The 17,864-nt window shown below is 41.5% G+C and overlaps 1 protein-coding gene across 3 annotated transcripts; it reads right to left on the bottom strand.

Moving 5' to 3' along the window:
- Nucleotides 1–15,546, bottom strand: LOC308659334 (membrane-spanning 4-domains subfamily A member 15-like). Of its 3 annotated transcripts, none has more exons than XM_081312853.1 (7): nt 15,451–15,546; nt 14,410–14,507; nt 13,489–13,599; nt 12,699–12,755; nt 12,445–12,597; nt 2,728–2,850; nt 1–184 (listed from the first exon to the last, which is right to left on the bottom strand). In XM_081312853.1, the coding sequence occupies exons 2-7, from the start codon at nt 14,467–14,469 to the stop codon at nt 137–139; spliced, it is 552 nt and encodes a 183-aa protein (XP_081168979.1). In that variant the 5' UTR covers nt 14,470–14,507; nt 15,451–15,546; the 3' UTR covers nt 1–136. The 3 variants fall into 3 exon arrangements, with proteins under 3 accessions (XP_081168979.1, XP_081168980.1, XP_081168981.1); XM_081312854.1 differs by lacking the exon at nt 15,451–15,546 and adding an exon at nt 15,089–15,220; XM_081312855.1 differs by lacking the exon at nt 2,728–2,850.
- Nucleotides 15,547–17,864: the final 2,318 nt, after the last annotated feature.

Genomic DNA, 17,864 nt, shown 5'->3' on the forward strand with positions numbered 1-17,864 from the left:
CATGTTTTATTCATTTTAATGTAGATAGGAATAAAGGAATGAAATGACAAAACCAGCAACAAGCAGAGAACAAACAAGCTTCTTGGGCTTCTAGGGAAACTTCTTTGGTGTTTCTTCTGACATTGGCAGGCAATTTTTATTCTGGATTTCTTTTGCCATCTTCCAAGTGAAGAGCAATAACAGGCTACATGAGGGAAAAAAACAATGGAAAAGAGTGTTCAAATCTCAATAAATTCATGGAATCTAATGACACATTTAACACAGACATTATTGATATATTTCATTCCTTGTCTCTGTATTTGGTCATAATTTAAGCTATCTGAAAAGCATTTTATTTTTGGGTTTTTTTTTAATTAAGGTTAAAAGCAGACCCCAGAAAACCAATGGGACATATATTAGTCATGAATCTCATGACTAACCTCTTATTTTCACAAGCTTCCTCAGGTCAACATGTAACCAGAGTCACATTGTGGAAGAGGTGAATGGCATAAAGAGAAACAAACAAACAAGAAAGAAACAAACAAACATGACACTATTTTCTTAACTATTTTTCTTTATAAGGGTGCTTTAATTCCACATATCAAACCAAATATTAACGTATCCTTTCAGCCATACATGTAACTCTGCACTGTTTTCCATGCTTTTAACTATATCTCTCAATATTCAGTTGATGTACTACACCACATTGCCTATATATTCCTCCCCAGTATAGGAGGCAATTTCTATCATTTTTTTAAACTCTAGGTGCCTTCATCTAAAATTTCAATTTAAAGTTAAATGTAACAATAAAAACATTTTTTTTAAAAAAAGCCTGTGAAGGAGCTATGTTTTAACACACACATATCCCAACTGCAACATGCAGCAATTGTCTGAATTCCAATGGCAAATTTGGTGCAGTGGTTAAGGTGCTGTCCTAGAAAACAGGAGACCGTGAATTCTAGTTCAATCTCAGGTATGAAATCCAGCTGGGAGACTTAGGGCCAGTTATTCTCTCTCAGCCTAACCTACCTCACAGGACTGATGTTGTGGGAAAAGGAGGAGGAGGAGGAAGGAGTATTACGTATGTTCTCTGCCTTGGGCTTCTTATAAGGTAATAAAGGCAGGATAAAAATCTAATTAAAAAAAAGTTATTTCATTGTATCAATCCTGCCACAGAAAAGAATGCTTCAGAAGATTTAACACAGAATATGAATGTGCTAATGTGAAACACAGACATGGTGGGACCCCAAATGTACTCTGTTGCAGACTTAAAACATTCAGATGTGGCCAGCTCTGGGTACAATTTTGGTTTAGGCCACTTAGCATTTTGAATTTGGCATAGAAAGCAACAGAGAAACTTTCCTTTCTAGCCAGCCTTCATGGAATTTCCTGCATGCTCTGGCTCTCTAATGATCTGCAGGAGAAATATTGCCCTATTTTTGTTGAGGCTCTAGGTATTTTTCAGCTGGCCAAAATTGATGGGTTGACTGGAAATATATTATGAGGGTGCTGAGTGGCTGATGAATAGCCAGTGGAATCTATTTTCCACCAGCTTTCCCGAGACAGAGATGCCTCCTTTGTGTTGATATCACTTAAGCAAGAGAATTCACCAATAAAACTCAAGACTGGTCTGAGCAGACTTCTTCAAAAAGAAGGAAAGCAGTGCTCAAGTGAGGCCCTGGGGCTTTAAGGAGGAAGAATCGAGTGTTCTGTTGTGTGTCAAACACTTAAATCACGCTTGAAAAATGACAAAACAATATCCTCATCTAGGAGCTAGAGTAAAATTAGGATTGCTGGGCCATCCAGGTGACCCTGCAAATTTTTCGGTTATTACGTATTCTCTCTGTATCTTCTGAAGTTAGTTTTTAACTCCTGGCAACCAGTGCTTGGACTCATCCCTGCAGTTTTCTTGACAATTTTGGGGAGTGGTTTGCCATTGCATGCTTCCTAGGGCTGAGGGAGAGTGAATGGCCCAAGGCCACCCTGCCGGCTTTGTGCCTAAGGCAAGACTAGAACCCACAGTATCCAGGTTTCTCGTCTGATGCCTTCACCACCAAATCACAGTGGCTCTACTATCACGTAGAGTACCAGAGAACAGCAGGTTGTTACTGCAAGTCATTGCCTTCTTGCTTTCGGACTTCCCACTGACCCATCTTGGCTGCTGTGGGACTATGTTTTTTCCAGCTACTTATGGGAGCTTTTGTATATTTTTAGTTTCAATATAAACATTTATTAGCAGCTCTTTACTTAACCACAAGATGTCAGTATGCCAACACAAAGCAGTAGAAAAGTTGGGACTTTCCCCATTTTTCTAGATAAGCTAATTACATTTTCCAGACGGGCCTTTTATTGATTTGTCTTCATTCATAAATTTTTATAAGCAGCATCAAAAAGCTGCTTTACCAATAAAAGGAATATCTCCCCTATTCCTTAGCGTTAGGTAAAGGTAAAGGTAAAGGTTCCCCCGCACATGTGTGCTAGTCGTTTCCGACTCTAGGGGCCGGTGCTCATCTCCGTTTCAAAGCCAAAGAGCCAGCGCTTGTCCGAGGACGTCTCTGTGGTCATGTGGCCAGCATGACTAGACGCCAGAGGCGCATGGAACACTGTTACCTTCCCACCGTAGTGGTCCCTATTTTTCTACTTAGCGTTACTACTGAATTTATGAGATGTAAAGAATTATATTTAATTTTTTATCAGAGAAGAATCACACTCTTTGTCCTTTCCTGTTTGGAGCTCCTATGGAATTACCGCAGTGTCTTCTGAGGTGTCATAGCAGACCGTTTTGCAGCCCAAAACTGCCAAAGCGATGGTTAGGCAGATGCCTATGATGCCAGTTGCAAAGGCCAGTCCTCGCAGTCCAGTACAATAGAACTAGAGAGAAAAAATTGTTGTGATTCAGGGTCAGCCTGTGGGTTCGGCAGTTGGGTCGGATGACTCGGATGACTCAGATGAGGGGGAGGAGGGGGGTGTTGAAGAACTTGCTGATGATGGCTTGGAGGCTCTGCAGAGCCCTCAGCCAGGCCCCTCTTACTTGGTGGAGACCCAGCTGTGTGAGCTCGACAGTGTGGATGAAGATGACCCACAGCTGGCCCTGTTCAAGGACGCCCGACGCAGGAGGCAGTCAAGTAGGAGCAAGCAGAGAAAGGTTGTGGGACTTCTCGGAAGGAGGCAAAGAGAGGCCACGCCCTGAACTCTTATAAAGGGAGTGTTTGGGGGAGGGCTGGTTTGCTGAAAGCAACCGCTCCGATAGAGGATCAAAGCTCCGGTATCTTGTTTCATGTTTTGTTGTTTGTTTGTGTAATAAATTTGGCAGACGTATTCCAGCCTCTGCCGTTTGTACAGGGGTTGCCTTTCTGCAAGGCCGGTAGCAGGCTGGTACAGAACAAAAATTAAGAGGCAGCCCTTCAGTTAAAATCCACTAAAATTATATTCAAAAAAAGAGAAAAGAATAAGAAACGCTTAGATGTCACAACCTCAGATTAGTTAAGTTCTTTGAAAGATCTCTGTTTGGTTAATAAATTCAGAGGTGATGACTTTTCAGTCCTTCTCTTTTTAAAGGTGGATGACCAAACAGCGTGAAAGCACCTAGTCAGTTGCCATCTTGCAGATGATAAGAATATTTGTTGGGAACATTTACTCTACCTGCCGTCTCTACCTCCTCCTGTTACATGGTGATGGAGAAGGAGAATTGAAATAACAATTTAGAATAGAGTGGAGTGGAGTGGAGTACAGTAGAGTAGAGTAGGAAGAGACTTTGGAGGTCTTCTAGTCCAGCCCCCTGCTCAAGAAGGAGAACCTATACCATTTCAGACAAGTGACTGTCTAGTCTCTTCTTAAAATTCCTCCAGTGATAGAGCGCCCACAGTTTGTTTTTTGAAAATTTTTTATTAGTGTCTATAGGGTTAAAAAGAAAGGTAGGGAAATTATTTTTCTATCTGGACGGTGGCTTGATGATCTGGGAGGGGGATCTCAATTTATTACTCCCCTGTCATGGACCGATCATCACCTCCTGCGGCTGGCCTTCCACTTCGCCCCCCCCCTGTCGCAGGGTTATGGAACCGACCAGGTGGTTCCATCCCAGGCGCCTAATGGACCCTGAACGGTTCCAGGAGGCGCTTGGATCTGTGCCTGCCATCTTCGCTCACAGCCCGGTCGATGCCTTAGTGGAAGCCTGGGAAAGGGCGGCCACGGAGGCACTCAACCGTGTTGTTCCCATGTGGCCCCTGACCTGGCGCAGATCCCGGCGGGCACCATGGTTCTCCATGGAGCTTCGGGAGATGAAGCGTCGGAGACAGAGCCTAGAGAGCTGTTGGAGGTCTAGCCGGTCTGAGTCTGATCGATTGCGACTAAGAACCTTCACGAGGTCTTATCTCGCAGCGATGGAGGCAGCGAAGTCCAATTACTTCGCTGCCCTCATCGCGTCTGCAGATAATCGCCCGGCTGCCCTGTTTGGGGTGACTCGCTCCCTCCTGAACCAGGAGGTGAGGGAGGAGCCCCTGCAGGGTCGTGCCAAGGAATTTAGTCAATATCTGGCGGATAAAATTGCTCAGATTCGGGCCGGATTGGACTCCGACTGGGCAGAGTCTGACGACGGGGAATCGAGCGGTCTTGGGAATATTATTTGGGAAGAATTCGATCCTGTGACTCCGGAAGAAGTGGACAGGATCATGGGGAGGCTGAGTTCCACCACTTGTTTACTGGACCCGTGCCCCTCCTGGCTGGTTTATGCAGCGCGGGAGGGGACACGAGGCTGGCTCCAGGCAGTAATAACTGCTTCGTTGAGAGAGGGCAGCTTCCCCGCCGCCTTGAAGGAGGCGGTGGTGAGGCCCCTCCTCAAGAAGCCTGCTTTGGACCTGGCCATTTTAAATAACTATCGTCCGGTCTCCAACCTTCGCTTTTTAGCGAAGGTTGTTGAGAGTGTGGTGGCTCATCAGCTTCCTCTGTTCCCGGAGGAAGCGGATTATCTGGACCCCTACCAATCAGGCTTTAGGCCCGGGTACAGCACGGAGACGGCATTGGTCGCACTGGTGAACGATCTCTGGCGAGCTCGGGACAGGGGTTGCTCCTCTGTCCTAGTCCTATTAGACCTCTCAGCGGCTTTTGATACCATCGACCATGGTATCCTACTGCGGCGCCTCAGGGGGTTGGGTGTGGGTGGCACTGTCTTACAGTGGTTCTCCGCCTACCTTCTGGGTCATTCGCAGTCGGTGTTGACAGGGGGGCAGAGGTCGGCTTCGAGGCCTCTCGTTTGTGGAGTCCCTCAGGGGTCAGTCCTCTCGCCTCTCCTGTTCAACATCTATATGAAGCCGCTGGGCGAGATCATTCGTGGTTTTGGGGTGGGGTATCATCAGTACGCTGATGATACCCAGCTTTTTATTTCCACCCCAGATCAACTCAGTGATGCTCTCTCCGTGATGTCCCATTGCCTGGAGGCGGTGAGGGTCTGGATTGAGAGGAACAGGCTTCGTCTAAATCCCGACAAGACCGAGTGGCTGTGTGTATCGGCATCTCAGGTTGTCCATCCTATTCCATCTTTATCTATAGGGGGTGAGGTGTTACCCCCCATAGATAGGGCTCGCAACTTGGGTGTCCTCCTTGATTTACAGCTCAATTTTGAAGATCATATAGGAGCTGTGACTAGGGGGGCTTTTGCCCAGGTTTGCCTGGTGCGCCAGTTGCAGCCCTATTTGGACCGGGACGCCCTACGCACAGTCACTCATGCGCTCGTGACCTCTCGGATAGACTACTGCAACGCTCTCTACATGGGGCTGCCCTTGAATACCACTCGGAGGCTCCAGCTGGTGCAGAATGCAGCCGCGCGAGTTGTGATGGGGGTCTCCCGATACTCCCATGTAACACCTCTGCTCCGCGAGCTGCATTGGCTTCCAGTTGTCTTCCGAGTGAGATTCAAGGTGCTGGTGATGACCTATAAAGCCCTAAATGGCATGGGTCCGGGTTATTTACGGGAGCACCTCTTGCCGGCGTTAACTTCCCATCGCCCTGTGCGCTCCCACAGAGAGGGCCTCCTCAGGGTGCCGTCGGTCAGGGAATGTCGACTGGCGGCTCCCAGGGGGAGAGCATTCTCTGTGGGCGCGCTTGCCCTCTGGAATCAGCTTCCAGTTGAGCTACGGATGGCTCCCGACCTTTGCTCGTTTCGCCGCGACCTGAAGACTTGGTTGTTTGAACAGGCCAGCCTGGACTGAGGGATTGGATTTTAGAGTTTAAATTTTAAAAATTTTAAATTTTAGAATGTATTTATTACTTAGGGCTATTGATTTAATCTTATTTTAATTTTTATACCTTGTGTGTTGTTAGCGTTTTAATTGCCCTGTACACCGCCCCGAGTCCTTGGAGAGGGGCGGTATATAAATCTAATAAAATAAAATAAAATAAAATAATAAAATAAAATAAAATAAAATAAAATAAAATAAAATAAAATAAAATAAAATAAAATAAAATAAAATAAAATAAAATAAAATAAAATAAAATAAATGGGGATTTGGGATAGGGTAGAGGAAAGGTTAAGGGTGAGGGTTGGGGTTTCCCCCAATAACATTCAATATTTGGCAAACAGCATGTTGTCTGGGTAAATGTTGTCTAGACCCGTACCAATCGGGTTTCAGGCCCGGGTAGAAGCACGGAGATGGCATTGGTCGCTCTGATGAATGATCTCTGGAGGGCTCAGGACAGGGGATTTTCCTCGGTCCTAGTCCTATTAGACCTCTCAGTGGCTTTCGATACCATCGACCATGGTATCCTGCTGCTGCGTCTCAGGGGACTGGGAGTGGGAGGCACGGTTCTTCAGTGGTTCTCCTCCTATCTCCTGGGACATTCACAGTCGGTGTTGGCAGGGGGGCAGAGGTTGACCTCGAGGCCTCTCGCTTGTGGAGTTCCTCAGGGGTCGGTCCTCTCGCCTCTCATGTTCAACATCTACATGAAACCGCTGGGTGAGATCATTCGTGGTTTTGGAGTTGGGTATCATCAGTATGCTGATGATACCCAGCTTTTTATTTCGACCCCAAACCACCCCAGTGATGCCCTCGACGTGATGTCCCATTGCCTGGAGGCGGTTTGGGTCTGGATGGGGAGGAACAGGCTTTGACTCAACCCTGACAAGACTGAGTGGCTGTGCGTACCGGCATCCCGGGATATTCAGAATATCCCATCTCTCTCTATGGGGGGTGAGTTATTACCCCCCGTAGATAGGGCTCGCAACTTGGGAGTCCTCCTAGATTCACAGCTTTCTTTAGAAGACCATATAGTAACTGTGACTAGGGGGGCTTTCGCCCAGGTTCGCCTGGTGCGCCAGTTGCGGCCCTATCTAGACCGGGATGCCTTACGTACGGTCACTCATGCGCTCGTGACCTCTCGTTTAGATTACTGCAATGCTCTCTACATGGGGCTGCCCTTGAGGACCACTCGGAGGCTCCAACTGGTGCAGAATGCAGCCGCGAGAGTTGTGTTGGGAGTGTCCCGATACTCCCATGTTACACCTCTGCTCCGTGAGCTGCATTGGCTTCCAGTTGTCTTCCGGGTGAGATTCAAGGTGCTGGTTATGGTTTTTAAAGCCCTACATGGCATGGGGCCGGAGTACCTTAGGGATCACCTGCTGCCGGCATCAACTTCCCTCCGCCCAGTGCGCTCCCACAGAGAGGGCCTCCTCAGGGTGCCATCGGTTAGAGAATGTCATCTGGTGGCCCCCAGGGGGAGGTCCTTCTCGGTGGGCGCGCCGGATTTGTGGAACCATTTACCGGTTGAGCTCCGGACGGCGCCTGACCTTCGCTCCTTCCGACGTGATCTGAAGACCTACTTGTTCGAACAAGCCGGCCTGGCCTGATGGGTGATGGGTTTTGGTTTTATTATCGTTTTATGTATTTTAATGTATTGTTATATTGGGCACTTTGTTTAATCTGTTTTTAATTTTTGTATTCTTGTATTTTAGTATGTATTGCCATGTTCACCGCCCTGAGTCCTTCGGGAGAAGGTCGGTATACAAATAAAATTAATAATAATAATAATAATAATAATAATAATAATAATAATAATAATAATAATAATAATAATAATAATAATAATAATAATAATAATATATAAATATAAATATAAATAAAGATAATGAGGCTAACAATAACACTGATAAATATAATAAATTATCAAAAACAATGCTAAATTTTCAATGTATGATAACATTCTTACTCAAATAAATTCAAAGTTGCATATCACATTCCTTTCTCTCTAACTCGTTTATCTAGCCATTGATAAAATTTATTCCAAGTTCTGTAATAAACTAAATGCTCTTTCTCTTTAATCTCTAAAGTTAATCTATCCATTTCTGCACAATCCAATATTTTCTTAATACCTCTTCAGTCAGTGACTTTTCATTTTTCCAATATTGAGCATACATAATTCTTGCTGCTGTCAATACATGTAACATTAAGTATCCACTCTCCTTATCATAGTTAGGGCCTATCATTTCTAAGAGAAACAATTCTGGTTAAATTCTATTTGTTTTTTAATCATCTTCTCTAACCATAAATGTATCTTAAGCCAAAACCTTTTTGCTTTAGGACATGTCCACCAGATATGATAATAAGTACCTGGTCTTTGCTTACATTTCCAACAAACATTTGAAGTATTTTTAAACATTTTAGCTAGTCTCACTGGTGTCATGTGCCATCTATAAAACATTTTATACAAATTTTCTTTATATGATACAGCTTTGGTTAATCTAATATTTCTATCCCATAGGTTTCCCCATTCTTCAAGCTCTATAGTATGACCAACATTTTTTGCCTATATTATCATTGTTATTATTATCTTTAACTTGTTCCTCCTCCATCTTTAAGTTAAGCAGTAATCTATAGAGTTTTTTAATCAGCTTTTCATCTGTTTTTAACAATGTAAGATCAAGTTCTGTCTGTTCCTTATAGAGCCCCATTGCTTTCACATCTTTTTCATATCTCGATTGAATTTGTAAATATGGCCCACCATGGTAGGTCAATACCTTGTTGTTGTAAGTCTAGATTTCAGTTTTCCTTCATTATCTAGTAAGTCTTTATATGTTATAAGTTTATCATAGTTAATTAAGTTTGGGTAAGCAAAGGCTTCCATTGTTGAGAGCCATTCAGGTATCTTAGTATAATTGTTTTCTTTTATTTTTTCCCATTTTAAGAGAAGTGCATTTCTTATAGCATGGTTCTGAAAATATCTATGCACTTTATTCTTTCCATACCACAGAAAGGCATGCCAGCCAATCTGCAGGTCATGCCCCTCTAGGTAAAGTAATCTTTTGTCTCTAAAATAGCTGCTTGGTAATATAACTTCCAATCTGGAAGTCCAAGTCCTCCGCTTTCTCTAATGTCCTGTAGCAATTTTAACTTTAATTCGTGCTTTCTTCCCTTGCCAAACAAATTTCAATATTATGGTATTCAGTTCATCAAAAAAGGCTTTTTCTAATTTTAACGGAATGGTTTGAAATAAAAAGAGTATTTTCGGTAAGATATTCATTTTAACTGTAGCTATTCTCCCCAATATTGACAGTTGGAGATTTTCCACTTTTCTAAGTCCAGTTTTATTTGTTTTAATAATTTTGTATAGTTGTCCTCTTTCACTGTTATACATCTTGCTGTTAAATAAATTCCCAAATATTTAACTTTTTTAACTATTTGAAGATTTGTTTTTCTTGCAAGTTGCATTTTCTGTTTTTCTGTTAAGTTCTTTGTCAAAACTTTGGTCTTTTCTCTATTTATTATCAGGCCTGCAACCTCACCATATTGTTCTATTATGGCCAACAGTTTTGTGCTTGTTTCCAGAGGTTCTTCTAATATAAAGACCAAGTCATCCGTGAATGCCTGCAATTTATATTTTTCACCCTTTATCTCCAGTCCTTTGATCTCAGAGTCTTGTCTAATATTTCTGTTCAATACTTCCAAGGTTAATATGAATAGCAATGGTGATAAAGGACATCCTTGTCTTCTGCCCTTTTTAATATCAAAGTTTTCTGTATAGTCTCCATTTACAATTACTCTAGCAGTCTGTTTATCATAGATTGCATAAATTGCATTCATAAAGTTTTCTCCAAAATCCATTTCCAAAGGTTACTGAAACATAAATTGCCAATTTAAGTTATCAAATGCCTTTTGCACATCAAGAAATATCAAAGCCATCTGTTTGCCTGGATGGGCCTCATAATACTCTAAAACATCCAAGATTATTCTTAAATTGTTTTTTTTATCTGTCTTTTAGGCAGAAAGCCATTTTGATCTGTATGTATAAATTCAATCAAAAAATTCTTAATTCTTTCTGCCATTATCGAAGCAAAAATTTTATACTCTACATTTAGCAATGAAATTAGTCTATAATTTTTTATATGTATCAAATCTGCATCTTCTTTGGGAATTAAAGTGATATTAGCTTCAGTCCATGTCTTTGGTATTTTGGTTTTCAGAAGAGTTTCATTACAAAGTTTTTTCAAGATCGGAGTTAGCACTTCTTGTAATGCAGTGTAGTATTCTGCAGGCAGTCCGTCTGGCCCGGGAGTCTTGTCCTTTTTTTGCCTAGTTATAGCTTCTGTAGTCTCCATCATTGTTATTGGTTCGTTCAATATATTTCGGATATTCTGAGGAATCTTCAGTAGATTTGCTTTTATTAAATACTGATCTATTTTTTCCTTAGAAATTTCCTTTGCTTTATAAAGTGTCTCATAATATTCTTTCACAATTTTTGTCATTGCATCATTTTGAAACTGTATTTCTCCTTTTGTATCTTGGAGTTTCTTTATTATTTTCTTTTCTTTTTCCTTTCTCAATCTATATGCTAGCCATCTTCCCGGCTTGTTAGTGTTTTCAAAAAAGTTCTGTTTGACCCGTTTGATCTGTTGAGCCATTAATTCCATCTCAGCTAAATTTAATTTGTGCTTTATTATTTCCATTTGTTTTTTGAGTATTACTTTATCTGGATCTATTTGTAATTCTAATTCTAGTTTTCTAAGTTCCTCCCTCAGCTTTAATTGTAATTGTTTCTTTTCTTTGTTCTTCTTAGCAATATAAATTATGGCCAGGCCTCTAAAGTATGCTTTGGCAGTGTCCACAGTTTTTGAAGGAAAGCTATTCCACTGGTTAATTGTTAATTAAGGAAATTTCTCCTTAATTCCAGGTTGCTTCTCTTTCTGGTCAGTTTCCAACCATTGTTTGACACCCTCTTCTTTGTGGTAGACCCTCAAATACTGGAATACTGCTATCACATCACCCCTATTTCTTCTTTTCTTTAGACTAGCCAATTTCATTCCCATAGTCTCAGTGTGACTCTTTCCCTAATCATATCTTGGCCTTGCAGCCAAGTGCTTCCAAAATTACTGTGTAAATCAGGGAGGAGGTGACATTTAACACATTTGAGCAGACTAAGATTTGCAGTGGGGAGGCGTGGTGATGCAAATGGCAGAGGTTTGCAGCCATTTTAGGGATTACAGCAATCATGGGTAGATGTTTGACTCTGGGGGCTGCCAACCCCCCTCCCACACACACACATATTAATGTTGTCAAGTTTGAGAAACACCACTGTAGACGATTGGACAGAGACCCAGTCTGAATAATTGGGTTGATCTTGACAAGAGGCAGCCCATTCTGACATAGCTTGTTGAGGGTTGTTTTGCTGTTTCAAAACATTTATAATAAAAAGGTAGCTGCCTAAGCAAATGTAGTCATTCATTTTATTATTTTTTATATACTCCTTTTAAGAAAAAAGAAACATGATGCCTATTTCCAATTAAGATGTCTGGCTATGTAAACAGCTCCCCACCCTCTGTTCCTAGGATAGAACAGTCTACTGTTAACTATCTATACCACGGTGGAACAAAACAGCTGCACAAGACATGTCCAAGGTATAAGTATGTTTCCTCACAGTGAGGAAAATAAACTCTCTTTTAAAGCAGGCCAATAACAGTAGCGCAAAATCAGTGCAATACTGACTGTTGTAGAAATTGATTGCTGATTTTACTGCTGGATATTCAAAATCATAGTGAAACTTTTTTTCCTGAAAGCTCTTTATACAAAATTTCAAAATAGTCCATTGCCCCTCTTGGTGGCAATTTGTCTCAGCCTGTTTCCTTGCTCTTTTCTCTCCTGTTCACCTTTCAAGGTCAAAAGCAAATAAAGAAGTTTGCAGGACAGCCTTCCCATTGTTGTAAAGCAGGGGTGGAAAACTATGGCAACTTTAAAAATTTCAACTCCCAGCACTCCTGAACCAGCCATGCTGGCTCAGGAATTGGGAGTTGAAGCCAACAGGTTGTAAAATTGCCATAGTTGCTCACCCCTGTTGTAGCAGGAGTGGAACATGATGGAAGCACTGTGGTGTGGAAGTAACCTCAGCTAGTCAGCTCAGAACAACCTAAGACTCTACAGAAGTAAGACCAGACGGAACAGGAGGAACTGACCGGTTGAGAGAAAGTTGATTTCACAAATGACTTACCACCAACTGAGCACTCACTCTGCAACCATGTTGGACCTTGTCAGTAAAGGGACAGAAGAAAGGAAGAAAATAAAGTATATCTCTCAGGTACAGAAAGTTGATTACAGCTGCAGTGATGGCTGATATAATGCAGAAGATCAAACAGGCTTTTATCTAGGAGAGAGGGGCAAATTATTCACTCTTATAGAATCCCAGACTAAATTAGTATTATAAATAGATGAGAAATACAACAAGAAAAGAAAGGCAGGACTCACCAAACCAATAGAGGGAATTCGATCAGCTATAACAGAAATAACACCAGCCAGAAACAACTAACAAAAAGGAAAGAGAAGGAATAAAGAATAATAACTTAGAGTGTTTATGATTTTAGTTAGGGGACCATTATTATAAATTTGCAAGTCACCAAAAGTATTGGGAATGGGCAGTAGATACTGTACATTTGTTAAATAAAGCTATAAATACATAATATGTAGAAGCAAGAAACAGCTTAAAATAAAACCTCAATGCAAATGTTATTGTTCTTGGACCCTGACTATGAAATTTCACAGCACTTTGGACACAACAACATTGGGCTCACAACAATCCTGCCTAGCATAGCTAATGGTGGATGATGGGAGTTGCTGTCTAACAAAATCCTGACAAAACAAAGGACTTTATGTAATTCAAACGAACACGTAACTACTCAAAAATAAATCTCACTAAATGTTATGGGGTTTACACCCCAATAAGTAGGGCGTAACCATAGAAAATTATTTATTTGTCAATACAGATCTGTGTTGGACTTATTTAAAACTTTGTGAAGAGATCCTCTCATGAGGGTGAAGCATTTAGCAGAAACCATGAAAGTGGGTCTCTTCGGACAGTAAGAAAAAGAAGAAGATAAGGCAGTTGTAACTTCAATCAAAGAGAGAAAAACATCATTTCAGCAGCTATTGCTTGCTGTTTCTCCTGATGATTTTCCCCTTTGTACAATCTTACAAAGGTACGGGATCAATGCTTTCTTCTATTTCTGAATTTCCAATATATCCACATTAATTCACTTACCAGAGAACCAGAGAAGAAGTGAATGCCAAGGCCATCTGTATAAGAACAGCGGACAGTTAGAAAGAGGACACCAAAGGCCATCTGAAGCAAGCCAAGTACCACCAACACAGCCTGAAAAAGAGAGTCCAGAGTTAAATGCAAAGTTTTCTGTAATGCCGCAGTAGAAATCATGCCCTAGGTAAGTATTGGAAGTACAGGTCAGTACAGTACACACATATCTATACAGTATATAAGCACTGTATATGTACAGAACCAAATGCAACACATGGAACCTAGTATGACTTGAACTAGACCAGGGGTCTGCAACCTTGATAACTAAGACTTGTGGACTTCAGCTCCCAGAATTCCTCAGCCAGCATAGCTACCAGACAATTGCTACCATTTTTATTGTTTTATTTTTATTGTTGACATAGAGAGTGGCCCTTTGAAGCAGGAATTCCTACAAAAGCACCTTAAAACTCTGTTCTTAATATGAGGCAAGGACCAGGCTCAAGGCCTTGACTTCAAACCAAGTTAGAAAATGATAGGGAAATTCTAAGGCTGGGCAGCCTGTTTTCCTCCACCTCTCGAAATTGCAGCCCTGAGGTTAGTAGCAGAGCTACCTCAGCTACCTCCAGAGCAGAATGTTGTCATGCATCCCTTCTGCCTCATCCATAGGCCGCTTGCACACACCATCTTCCACCCAGGGCCCATCCACAGTTTCCCAACACCACTTTCCAACTTTTGTTAAGTTGGCCACAGAAAATCCATGAAACAGAGAGGAGCGTGGCACAACACCTTTTGAATGGTGGTGCTGTTTTTCTGCGCCTGAAAACACCCCAAGGTAATATCTGTGAACCTTCCAAATTTAGTTAGTCTCATAATTTTTTTTTCTGATCTCTTCCTAAAAGAGACTGACAGAAGATACTTATTGTCACTCACCCCAAATGTTCTTGGCTGACTCCCAAGAAATTTCTGTAACAAGGGTGCTGTCTCCAACATGTTTCCCACTACTGGTTATGGCTTCTGTGGTGTAGCATCTATGAGTGTCGCAGAGTAAGCAGGAGTTAGGAAAACAAAAGGTTCACGTCACATCATTTGTAAGTTTGCAGCTGGTCAGTTTAGCTACAATTCCAACCTTACAACCATTGATTGCAACCATTGAGTCATTCCTAAGGATCTAAAAAGCAAATTGCAAGAAATATATTTGTAGTTTCCTTTCTTCCATTCAACCTATTATGTCCATTTCATAAATAAGGTCCTATCCATTCACATTAGACTGCAGTCTTATGCCTGAGAGCATGTTCTTTGTAAGCATATACCTAAACTTACATTGTTACTTTTGAGTTGAAGAATCTTCAAATTAAGGTTAATATCAGCTCTTTGAGGTGGGCCTGGTCAAAGACACAGATACCACCAGGACTACAAAAATGTTTGCTTAATTTCTATGCTACCCATCTCAGTGATATAGAGACTTTGGGCAGCCTACAATATAATAAAAGGTAAAGAATACTGGAAAACAATCAAAATTAGTAAACTTGAACAGATTCAATTTCTATGTTGTACAATATATTCACAAGACCTACTAGCAGCCTTTTCTTCTGTTTCCTCTTATACCAACCAGAATCAAATTGGAGTTATTTTGAGTCTTGGTCTCCTGGATTGAGCTGTCATTTATTTTCTTTAAACCACTTTCCCAGCAGATCCTGCATACGTTTGTCAAGACTAGCTTCACACTCTCTTTTCATTTCATAGTAGCTCTGCTCTCTGGATTCTATGTTCCATCTTCTGCCTGAATTGAAGGACATCTTTGAAGTTTTTACTGGGATGGAACTGGTCTAAAATAATTCTGTACTGAATAGTTGGTACTTCAATCTAAATGAAAGAGCAGGAGGACTGTCCATATTAAGGGGGATTGCTCCTATTGACCTGGACATCTTTGGACCCCCAATCTCTGCCCAACTCAGTTAGCCCAGCACTCACCTATGTCACTGCCTGAAGCATAGAACTTAATTCTTTTTCCCCAGAGTTTTTCATCAACTATTCTCTTCCTGTTGAGGATAGACAGATGATTCTGTTTGGACAGAACATTGTTACAGTGAAGGAAGTGTCCCAATCTCTCCCTTGTCAGATCACTCTTTCTGTAGTGTGCAGCTTTCAACACGACACTGTTTGGGCAATGCCAAACATAAAATTTTGATTTTATTATGTTAGAAAAGCACAGTAAGTTGAAACAGGTTTGATTGCAACCATTGAGTTAATAGCTCCCAAGCACTGAGTGACTTTCTTATATTTACCGTATTTTCCGGCATATAAGACGACTGGGCGTATAAGACGACCCCCTACATTTCCTGTTAAATTATAGGGTTTGGGCTATACTCGCCATATAAGACTACCCCTCTTCCAACGCACACCAAATAAAAATTAAAAAACATCAGATTTGATTTTAATATGGTAATTTTAATTCAAATGCTTATGACATGCAGGTGCTTAGTAGGAAAACTGTCACTTATAAACATAAGGCTGTTTGTCATCAAACATGTAAACATAAAACAGTGCAAGTGGATTAAACTATAATAAATAATAATAATAATAAGAAGAAGAATAAGAAGAAGAAGAAGAAGAAGAAGAAGAAGAAGAAGAAGAAGAAGAAGAAGAAGAAGAAGAAGAAGTTGGAGGGGACCTTGGAGGTCATCTAGTCCAACCCCCTGCTAAGGCAGGAAACCCTATACCATTTCAGACAAATGGCTGTCCAGTCTCTTCTTAAAAACTTCCAGTGTTGGAGCATTCACCAACACAGGTTGTTCCACTGGTTAATTGTTCTGTCAGGAAGTTTCTCCTTAGTTCTAGGTTGCTTCTCTCCTTGACTAGTTTCCATCCATTGCTTTTTCTCCTGCTTTCAGGTGCTTTGGAGAATAGCTTGGCTCCCTCTGCTTTGTGGCAGCCCCTGAGATATTGGATCACTGCTATGTCACCACTCACCCTTCTCTTCGTTAAGCTACACATACCCAATTCCAGCAACCGTTCCCTATTTTCCTAATTCACTTTTTCACTTTTTCTAATTCACTCTAAAGCTTTCCCTGCGCAGAGCCTTAAATAACACCAGCTGCCTGCAATTAGTGCAGGTTCGCATCCCACCAGGTTCAAGGTTGACTCAGCTTTCCATCCTTCCAAGGTAGGTAAAATGAGGACCCAGATTGTTGGGGGCAATAAGCTGACTTTGTAATAATGCTGCTTGGGGGGGGGTGAAAGCCCTAATAAACAGGCATATACACAGAATGAAGGCTATTGCTAAGCACATTGATTTGTGCTTTAAATTGTAAGCCACCCTGAGTCTTCGGAGAAGGGCAGGATATAAATGGGATTTTTTTTTAAAAAGACCAAATGGGAGATCCGCTCCAGGTTTTCCAGCCAGCCCGCCCAGTTCCTGAGTCAAATGTGTCCTTAGTGCTAAGCCGCTGCTCTGGCTGCTGCCTTCCCCACCTGCCTTTCAAGTTGGGATATACTACAGCTGCTCTTCAACTTTAGAAGGAAAGACGCCCAGACCCCAGCCTGTGAAAAATCACAGACTGCAGCTTCTTCTCCAATTGGTCCCGCTTTCCCTGCGCAGACTAAATGGGAGATCCGCTCCAGGTTTTCCAGCCAGCCCTGTCCCTAAATTTTCAGCACCCAGCGTATAAGCCGACCCCTGACTTTTGAGAAGATTTTCATGGGTTAAAAAGTAGTCTTATACGCCGGAAACTACGGTACATGTGTGTCCAAGAAGCAGCAAAAGAGAATGAATCAAAAAGCAAAATTAAAGTCTGTTAAACTTGAGATTTGCTGCAGAAGCAAATGGTACTGGGTAGATCAGAAAAGAATGATTTCCAGATGAAAAGCAAAACTCTGCTTTGCAAGATCAGGCTGAAAGAAAAAGTAAGTCAAAATAGAGCAATACAAACCCGATATCTATATTGCCTAAGACAGGAATGGTGAAAGATGTGGTGATGATTCAGCTTGATAAAATATTGTTAAGCAATTCCCCTCCGTGCCTTTTAAAATTACATTACAATATTGCATTTGTAGCAGTTATACTTTCTTTTATGTCGTAATTTTCTACTAAAACGCTTTAAAGAAAAAAAAATAGCCTTCTCAAATTTTTCATAGTTGTACTTTTAAGGGCATCAAAGGGAAATCTGCTATACAGTACATTTCACATGTACACTTTTAAAAGTATAAATGTATTTTGTCATATATGCTCTTTCCAAGGTATTTTTAAGGTGCTGATGAAGGTATCTGTACTTAACAGCTGGCAAATGATTGATAAGAGCCTGTCTGAATGAGAAACATGGTGAGGACCCTTCTCCACAAAAGAGTTAGGCTACCCATCCAACCATGAGCTGGCAGATATGATGCCT

Source organism: Vipera berus (assembly GCF_964194415.1).
Source record: "Vipera berus genome assembly, chromosome: 1".
NCBI classification, from domain to species: domain Eukaryota; kingdom Metazoa; phylum Chordata; class Lepidosauria; order Squamata; family Viperidae; genus Vipera; species Vipera berus.

Bases quoted from the DNA above. Each gene is read 5' to 3' on its own strand.
- LOC308659334 (XM_081312853.1), bottom strand. From the start codon at position 14,469: ATGTTGGAGACAGCACCCTTGTTACAGAAATTTCTTGGGAGTCAGCCA. The intron at 12,598-12,698 runs GTGAGTCCTGCC...CCTCTCTCCTAG, and splicing joins GAATTCCCTCTATTGGTTTG to ATAAAAGCCTGTTTGATCTT. The intron at 185-2,727 runs GTAATTCCATAG...TCCCTCATGTAG, and splicing joins ACACCTCAGAAGACACTGCG to CCTGTTATTGCTCTTCACTT.